Source organism: Triplophysa rosa, linkage group LG5, assembly GCF_024868665.1.
Source record: "Triplophysa rosa linkage group LG5, Trosa_1v2, whole genome shotgun sequence".
Lineage (NCBI taxonomy): Eukaryota > Metazoa > Chordata > Actinopteri > Cypriniformes > Nemacheilidae > Triplophysa > Triplophysa rosa.
Genome location: NC_079894.1, coordinates 21681502 through 21691111, shown reverse-complemented (window position 1 = coordinate 21691111; position 9610 = coordinate 21681502). Strand labels below are relative to the sequence as shown.

Sequence of the window (9610 nt, the reverse complement as noted above, 5' to 3'; positions counted from 1 at the left end):
AGCAGCAGGGCCGGATTAAGAACACATTGGGCCCTGGGGCTATAGCGAACCCAAGGGCCCCCTTCATTTTATTGCTAAATTCTAAATTAGATACAGAATAATTTTCATTAAAGCTACAAAACACATTGAATTCTTCTTTTCTTTTGTTCTTTGGTTAACATTATAGTGACAGGAGTAGGGTTGGGAATCGAAAATCAATTCCAATTTGGAATCGGAATCGAAAGGCTAGGAATCGGATCGGAATCGAAAGGAATAGGAATCGGATACTTGAGATTAAAATTTGAATTCCTCTCATCAATTCCTGTGTGCATATTTTCAGAAAAGTACATGCGTTGCATGATCTGCTGATATCTCAATAAAAGCCCTTATGAAAATTATCGATTTTTTTTCTATAGTAAGCATAGTTTAGCTATAGAATTTGCATTAAAGCACAGGAATCACAAATTAACCATAGTTGCATTATAGTAACTGCAGTTTAACCATGATGTAGTTCAACTATGATAATACAAATTGTAATAAATCAGAAAAGGTGTGTTTCTATGTGTAAATATACACAAAACGGTGCTCATAAATAAATATATATATATATATTTTGCAAACAAGTCAATAAGCAGGCTAAATGACCATACAGGTTGATATCTAAATGTTTTACTTCAACTGTGGAATCGAAACTGGGAATCGATAAGAATTGAAATCGATAAGCAGAATCAGAATTGGAATCGGAATCAATAAAATTGAAACAATTCCCAACCCTAGACAGGAGTCACAGCAGCAGGTTTAAGAATACGGCCCCTTTAAGAGCTGTCGCGTTGCGTTTTGCCGCGTCCCACAGCTAGAAGGTGTCTATCTACACTGAACGCGTCAAAGCAACCGTTTCAAATCGCGTTTAAGGCCTTTACATGAATAAGAGCGTGATTATATAATGTAACGCTAGACAAAGGATGACAAAACAAACGGATTATGCGTTAATTGCGTTAAATATTTTTCTTTAAAAAAAACTAATTGCATGCTTCAACGCGTTAACATTGAAAGCCCTACTATTTTCTATTATTGTAGAAAATGATCTTATATTTAATTTCTATTTTCTATAAGCACAAGTTTGCAAAGCCTACTAAACTTTTTAGGCTATTAAATTTTTTTTAATATTAACTCCAGATATGAACTTCAAACAAACAGGTTTCCAAAATCAGCAAAACATTTGCAATCACTTCTTTAAATGAGTATTTTACAATAAATACTTTAAATAAGGTCTTAACGTTAAAAAGTCTTCTTTCGAACTTTAGCTGAGCACAAACCCCTAATGATATTGTTAAAATCCATGCTTTTAACCATGTGACATGTCGCATTCCGGGAAAATCTGTGTTAAATGGCTCATGTCGTTCTTGTCCCACTGATGACCGCAAACGAGACTTAATAAAAGATAACTTTGAGAAGGAGCGCTCTTCATTCCATCGCATTTGTTGCCGATCAGATGAGCGTCTGATTAAAGAGCCGGTGTGTTGAAGAAAAATGACTCCTGCCAAATGATGACTCCCCCATTCCCCATTAACATTAGGTGTTAGGATTAGGTGTGGGGGAGGGGTTAGCACTAGTTTATCCCCAGCAGTTTCAATGAGGGGAGTCGTAATTCGGCACAACACCGGCGCCAATATTTCGCTGTGCACCGGACTATTACTGTCGTTTTCATCTAAAGGGGCAAAGTAAACATTTATAGAACCCTTGCTTTCTAACTGGTTGTTTATAAGAACAATAACCCATAGCTACTGCTAACTCACCTTCAACATGTAAAGCACGTTGATCTGTGGCGGTGGGTGATGCTAAATGTGTATTGCCTCTGCACCCAGGAATTTCCTCAGGCCCATGGATGTTTTGTCCCAGAGGGAACTGAAGTTGGTTAGTTTTGGAATTTAGCTGTAAGATTAACCTCACGTTTTTCCCTTTCAACTTTATTTCTCCTTTTTGCTCACAACTATCACTTTTTTGAACACCAACGAGCCAAACAGAATTCTCGACATGCGAAAGCATAACGCAAAGAGTCGTTTCCTGACGTAATGGCGCAAACTAAAGTTATTTTGATTGGACCGTGAATTATATCGGCAGGAGCATTTTCCAATAGTTTCTTGTTATTTTATAATCAACCGCCTATATGAATTGTCAATCAATGATGTAAGGACAACTCCCATTTCCTCCAGCCAATCAAGGGCCCCCTCCTTCCGCGGGCCCTGGGGCTTCAACCCCACCTAGCCCTTGTGTTAATCCGGCCCTGCGTAGCCTATTAAAAGCCTTTATGAGTTTCTGTATGAGACTGACATCTGGTGGTCTAGTTTATGATCACCGGTGTTCTGCCAATTTATGCATCCCTATCAAATTTTGCTACCTCCATACAAAACAGGACTAACCCCTCCCCCAACCCAACCCTTACACCTAAATAACCCCTCCCCCAACCCAATCACAACACGAGGGTAGCACAGATTTATGGGTAGCATAAATTGGCAGAACACTGGCACTGTTATGAAAACAGGAAATTTGAGGGAAAACGAAACTAAGCTGTCGCGCCGACTCTCGCCGGTTCTATGTTTTATCTTCATTTCTGCAACATACTGTGAAATGGCAGAAGCCAGTATTTCAGTGGATCAGGATCAGTTCAGTTGTTCAATCTGTCTGGATCTCCTGAAGGGTCCTGTGACTATTCCCTGTGGACACAGTTACTGTATGAGGTGTATTACGGATTACTGGAATCAGGACGATCAATGGAGAGTCAGCTGCCCTCAGTGCAGACAGCCCTTCAGTCCAAGACCTGTTTTAGGTAAAAACACCATGCTGGCTGAAGTGGTGGAGAAACTGAAGAACACTCAACTACAAGCTGCTCGTCCTGATCACTGTTATGCTGGACCTGGAGATGTGGAGTGTGACGTCTGTACTGAGAGAAAACACAAAGCCGTCAAGTCCTGTCTGGTGTGTCTCAGCTCTTACCACAGCGAGCAGGATGCAGTTCATGGCCTGACCTGATGGTAGAGCGGAGAATGGGAAGTGGGGACCTGACAAGAGCTGAGATGATAGAGCTGGATAAAGAAGGACGCGGTCTCTTGACATGTCTTCACCACAAAACTTCAAATGCTATTAGATTATTAATGATAATCTTAAAATATAATTTATTTTATTATTAAGTTTATTTATTTTATTTAGCCTTGTTGTGCAAGTTCTCTGGAGCTTGTGCAGAGGCAGCAGCTTTTGCCAGAGGGGAACTGGAATCCCCTGGTTGGGCCTGGGTTCTCCTGAGGTTTTTTTTCTCGATTAGAGTTTTGGGTTCCTCGCCACCGTTTGCATACTGTTTTTGCACTATCTGCCTGACCGGGGGGCTGCTTTAGAATCTTAAAGTTTTACTTAATTAATATTGCATATAGGAATTTATAGTCTGTTATATTTGACCTGTGCTTCTCTCTCCTTTATCCTAAATGTGTGCTCTCACTGAGCGTGTGTGTGTGTGCGTACTTGTCTGTGTACGTACGTGTGTGTGTGTGTGCGTGCGTGCGTGCGTGCGTGCGTGCGTGTGTGTGTGTGTGTGTGTGTGTGTGTCTCTGTGTCTCTGTGTCTGTGTGTGTTGGTGCGTGTGCGTGTTGTGTGTGTGGAGTGTTTTGTGTGTGGGTGTGTCTGTCTTCTGTGTTTTCAACCTTTTCTTGTTTTTGCAGGTACAACTTTGATTGTTTTGCTTGTAGTCAATGTGTCTCATGTACAGCTGCTTTGTAACAATGAAAATTGTAAAAGCGCTATATAAATAAAGTTGAGTTGAGTTACTGCCAAACTCATTTTGAACAACATGAGAATTTATTTAAAAGCAAGAGACACAAAGTGACTGATGCCACTGGACAACTTCAGCAGATGATCTGCCCTCAACATGAGAAACTTCTTGAGTTTTACTGTCGTACTGATCAGCGCTGTATATGTTATCTGTGCATGGCAGGCAAGCACAAAAATCACAGTACTGGATCAGCTGAAGAAGAGAGGACTGAGAAACAGGTAAGAGCTGAAAACACTGAGTGATGTGTGAATGTGATCAGTTCTGCTCCTTAATAAATGTGTCTTTATGGGCATACTAGCGAAAGATCTTCATAATTTGTTTTTAAGTAACATATTTCTATATTTAGTTAAAATGTATGTACAGTTTATCTTGTTTATCATTTACACATTCAACAGAAACGACTGAAGGAAACACAGCGTAAATACCAGCAGAGGATTCAGGAGAGACAGAAGGAGCTTCAGGAGTTAAAAAAGACTGTGAAGACTCATGAGGTGAGTTTTGATCAGAAGATCAGGTGCTGGAACAGCTCTTCAGGACTGAGCAATTAATGGATTCTAATGCTCCTCTCAATTTCAATTTAAGTGTCCTTTATTGGCATGACAAAATGTACATTCGTATTGCCAAAGCATTTGCAGCTGGGCTACGTACAAATAGTGCAAGTATGTAATCAAACGAAAAGAAAGATAAGTATAGTAATACAATAAAATAAAGTGTGATGTATGTAGTGCAACTTAAAGTGGTTTATAATAGGCCTATATGTAAATCTCTCTCTCAGCACTCTGCTCAGGCAGCAGTGGAGGACAGTGAGAGGATCTTTACTGAACTGATCCGCTCCATTGAGAGAAGTCGTTCTGAGGTGATACAGTTGATCAGAGATCAGGAAAAGGCTGCAGTGAGTCGAGCTGAAGAACTCTTGAAGTGTCTGGAGCAGGAGATTGATGATCTGAGGAGGAGAGACACTGAGCTGGAGCAGCTTTCACACACAGACGGTCACATCCTTTTCCTCCAGGTAATAGGGTATCAGAGTGTATATAATTAAGTATAGCCTACATAAGAAAATGAGCATGAAGTGTACTTGTGTGCACCTGAGAGGGAACCTGCAGCGTCTCATTCACTGTTCTCAGGGAACCCATGTTACATTTGTAACCAGATAAATATATGTTTGTCTTTGTGTCTAGAGTTTCCAGTCTCTTTGTGTTCCTCCTGGATCTACTGACTCATTTTGCATCACTCTCAGTTCTCTCCTTTCTTTTGATGATGTACAAAAAAGTAAAGAGAAACTGGAGTGTTTGTGCAGAGAAAAGATAGAAAGGATATTTGATAGAGGTAAAGCGCCTGTTACAAACATACACATATTGGGCCTCATTCATGAAACACGATCAGAGCGATTTTTTGTATAAATATAAATGAATATTGCTGGTTAATGCATTTTTATAATGGTCTATTCACTAATATTCTTTAAAATAAGACACTAGTAACATGTAACTGTCATGGATATTCCAAATCACAGCAACCAACGCGTCTCCGGAAAGACGCGCAGTGCCTCCAAAGCGTTCTCAGGCGCCATCAGCTGGTCGTTTTCAGAAGAGCACCAGGTATTATTTCAGCTAGCCAAAAACGCTTTGGTGGACACAGTTTAATTAATTATTTTATTGGTAAGCATATATCCTATTATTCATTTAGGCAATAATGTTGCCAAACCAGAGAATGAAGTCCAGAGGATTCCAGCATTCCTAGATACGTAATTTGCGTATCTGTAGTGAAGAGGCGGAGATTGTGCTAATTATGAGCGTTTACGAGTGATTGGAATTCATCAACATACAGTGCACACATTTCAGTATCAAATCTGACGTTTACGAAGTATTTGTGAATCCGGAAGAAAGTTTTCGGGAAGGTCCGTTTTACGCTCAAATTACTCAAAATGTACACATATATTTACGAATGTTTCATGAATTAGGCACAATAAGTTTATCATCTTAAGATGCTGATAAAAACATGAAGTCATAATATGCAGTTTAGTCGTTTTAAACCCCTGGTTTCCAGGCGGATTAAAACATTGAAATTTTGCATTTCTCTCTATCAGATTATTGTCAGGTCACTGTGAATCCAAACACAGCCCAGAAGATTCTCCATCTGTCTGAGCAAGGAGTAAGTACTTACACAATCAGCAGGAAGGGAGGGGCTTGTATTGTCAGCATTTTAAGTTTAACATTTAAAGGGACAGTTCGCCCAAAAATAAAAATTCTGTCTTCATTCTTTTACCCTCGAGTTGTTCCAAATCAGAACATATATTTGGAAGAATGCTTGTAACCAAACAGTTATTGGCCACCATTGACTACCATAGTAGGAAAAACGACAACGGTAGTCAAAAGTGCCTCAGACTGTTTGCCTTCCTACATACATTCTTTAAAATATGGTCTTTTGTGTTCAACAGAACAAAGAAATTTATAAAGCTATTTTCTTACTATAAAAATCTAAAATAGTTTTTTGAGCTTGAAGCACATGAACATGTTGTGTGTGTACATTGGGTGAGAAGCTCAACAAGAAAGAGCTGACTGCAGAGGAGCTCACTAAACAACTGGACAGGTTGTTGCAGGATAAAGCCGACAACAAGACCATCTGTGACTGGATAGAGGTGAGCTTGTGTATTTTGGCTAGGGTTTAAGGCTCATTTAAAAGTTACCATGTGGGGTGAGTCCACCTAACAGCAGTCATTGCACATTAAAAGGCCAACCTAGATGAACAACAGATAAGCTCCCATGAGTTTGTGCGGGCACTGATGACGTCCGTGTGTCATTCGGCCATTACACGTAAGTGAATTCTCTATGTGTGATCCACATTCCGTAGTTTTACCTGTTCCTGGTGTTTAATTGCATTGGGCATTCATGAATCTGTACAGGTATCCCCGCTTACAAGGTGGATGTGACTCAGCTTAGTCAAAGGGCCGGACTGCTATCTAAGTACCTGTGTGATGAAGAGAAGGAGTTGCAGGCCCTCTATGCTCTCCAGGCTCTCGTGATGAAGATGAAGCATCCCTCCAGTGAGTTCCCTTTTTCCTCCCATATCAGTAGCATTCAGAGGTCTTTTGACTTCTCTTTAGAGTGTAGCTGAATAATGTTTGACTTTTACCTAGATTTGCTGCGCATGTTTTTTGACCGCTTTTACGATGAGGACATTATAAAGGACGAGGTCTTCTTCAAATGGGAGTCCAGCAAAGACCCGGCAGAATGGCTGGGAAAGGGTGTGGCCCTGAGGTCCGTCACTGCCTTCTTTACTTGGTTACGAGAGGCTGACTTCGATGACTACTAATTCTGAACCATAGTAGCCCAGTTAGAACTGGACAAAAACAAGTACTAAAGATTAATGTGTAGGATGTCTGATAACCAAGCTGAACTTGATCCTGATGAAGCCTGTATTATCTGTTCAGGGTGCCCTAGATAAGTTTAGAGGAGGGTATGTCCTTTAGGTTTGTTGTGTCAGGTGAAACAGGGAGCTCTAGGGATTGTATAGGAATTGTTTTCTTTGAAATCTATCTCAGAAAATGTGTAGTACCTTTAACGGTAGCCTACTAAAGGGTTGGACTTGTTGAACTTCAAAATGACAGTGCGTGAACTTTGAGACAACCTGTTAATGTTCTGTTTAAAGAACAGTTCAACATATTACAACAGCTGGTACAATATAAACAACTGAATATTTAGTACAGCAAAAAACTATTTTAGCCTACTTGCTTAATAAAATTGTATGCAGTGAAAGAATTTGATTCATTCTTGTCTATATTTTTGGACCCTTGGTTTATCAGCAGAAGCAGGTCAATGTAACGGCTTAATAAACACACTAATGTAGTGCAGTACACAGCACAGACTGAAATAGTGGACTAGTGGACTTGTTTATTATACTGTGTGACTGCCATTCCTTTTTGCATGAGTTTCATGAACAGAACCAGGAAATTCAGTTCAGGTTAACTGAAACTGTCAAGCTGTTGTGTGCAGTGAAGCATCACCTTAGCAGAACTGCACCAGCATTCATTAGAACCAAAACGATATGTGATGGAGGTAAAGCACAATTGTTTTCTCAGAAATAAAGCACGCGATCAATATTATATATTTGGTCGAACACTCCTCAAAATCAGAATTATTTTTTTCTCCAATGTAGTTATCACTGAACCCAAGACCAGGGAGCAGTTCCTGAAATGTGAGTCTTAACAAACATACAGACACATAATTGAAGATATCATTTCAAGATAGTGTTAAAAATATGAACAGTAATAATATGCATTTCATTCATTTTAAATCTCCTCTATAATGATGTTCATAAATCGCACTGAATATGCAGGATAAACAGACTATAAATAACAATTATGGCCCCTAAAACAGCTGAGATCAACAGTTCCTAAATCAATTTCCCACGTTACATGCAAAGTTCAACCATTAAACCTCTCTTTGAAAACAAATTCTCCACACTTAAATTATTTGACTTAAATCTGTTTAAAGTCTTTTGAAATTCAAATGTCCTAGTTTACATACAGCTTCTTTGTGTCCATCAGATTATCGTCCGATCACTCTGGATCCAAACACAGCACGTAAACATCTCCTTCTATCTGAAGCAAACAGAGTGATACTAACAGTAACAAAGACCAGCAACATCCTGATCATCCAGACAGATTTGATTATTTTCTTCAAGTGTTGTGTAGAGAGAGTGTGAGTGGACGCTGTTACTGGGAGGTTGAGTGGAGTGGTGGGGTGGATATATCAGTGTCATGTAAGAGCATCAGCAGAAAGGGAAGAGGTGATAAGTGTTTGTTTGGACGTAATGATCAGTCCTGGAGTTTGAGCTGCACTGACTCCAGTTGCTCATTCTGGCACAATAACATTGAGACTAAACTCCCTGCAGTGTCCAGATCTTCTAGAATAGGAGTGTATGTGGATCACAGTGCAGGAACTCTGTCCTTCTACATCATCTCTGACACAATGACCCTCATCCACAGAGTCAAGACCACATTCACTCAACCTCTCTATCCTGGGTTGTTGGTTTGTGAAACAGTTAAACTGTGTGAAATTTTACACATAATATTGTTGTATTAGAGATTTAAATTCAATGAATCCATCAACAACTGTAGAAAAATGAACATCTGTCAGTTAAACTAATTTCAGTAAGAGTAAAAATCTCGGTGAATCTAGAAATGATTTTAAATTAGTTGTTCTTAGGCCAGGGGGCAGGAGATTTAGGAAATGTAATCTCAGAGCAAAATATATTTTGAACTGTACATCCACAAAACAGAGAGATTTCACCAAATACTAGATATTTGCAAAAGGGGTTGAGAAAAAACTTTTGTAAAATATAAAAATGAATATAGAAAGTCGTGTTTTAATTCATGCTTCAATTCACTCAAAAACAAATATTATGGCATAATTTATTCACCTTAATGTCATGTTGTTACAAATCCACATTATTTATCCCTGGAAGACAAAGGAAAAACATTTGAAGAATATCATACTGCTCTTTTACATATAATGAAAACGGTACTTATTCAAGGGGAGCAGAGGCTCAGATGCTTAAGTGTTACAGTTACAGTATGTATCACACAGTCCATAGATGATCAGAGGGCATCCAGACATGACCGAGACCACACACTCAAACAAAATAATCCAATAGAAAATCTTAAAGCAGTCTTGTTGGGGGTTGTATTTATTATAAAATGTATTGTCTAATACCTGTGTAAATTGATGCCGGAGATATTGTATGAAGCTTCAATAATATATGAAGCTGGCAAACAGAATGAGTGGGATTATACAATAAATCTCCAGGTGTTGA

The 9610-nt window shown here is 39.2% G+C and overlaps 1 protein-coding gene and 1 pseudogene across 1 annotated transcript; both read left to right on the top strand.

Moving 5' to 3' along the window:
• The first annotated feature begins 2341 nt into the window (after nucleotides 1–2341).
• LOC130555036 (E3 ubiquitin/ISG15 ligase TRIM25-like) lies at nucleotides 2342–7636 on the top strand. The gene is made up of 10 exons (XM_057335057.1): nucleotides 2342–2959; nucleotides 3782–4017; nucleotides 4195–4290; nucleotides 4575–4808; nucleotides 4978–5125; nucleotides 5883–5947; nucleotides 6336–6434; nucleotides 6528–6609; nucleotides 6699–6839; nucleotides 6933–7636. The coding sequence occupies exons 1-10, from the start codon at nucleotides 2476–2478 to the stop codon at nucleotides 7106–7108; spliced, it is 1761 nt and encodes a 586-aa protein (XP_057191040.1). The 5' UTR covers nucleotides 2342–2475; the 3' UTR covers nucleotides 7109–7636.
• A 209-nt stretch (nucleotides 7637–7845) lies between these two features.
• Nucleotides 7846–8880, top strand: LOC130554803 (tripartite motif-containing protein 16-like protein; annotated as a pseudogene).
• Nucleotides 8881–9610: the final 730 nt, after the last annotated feature.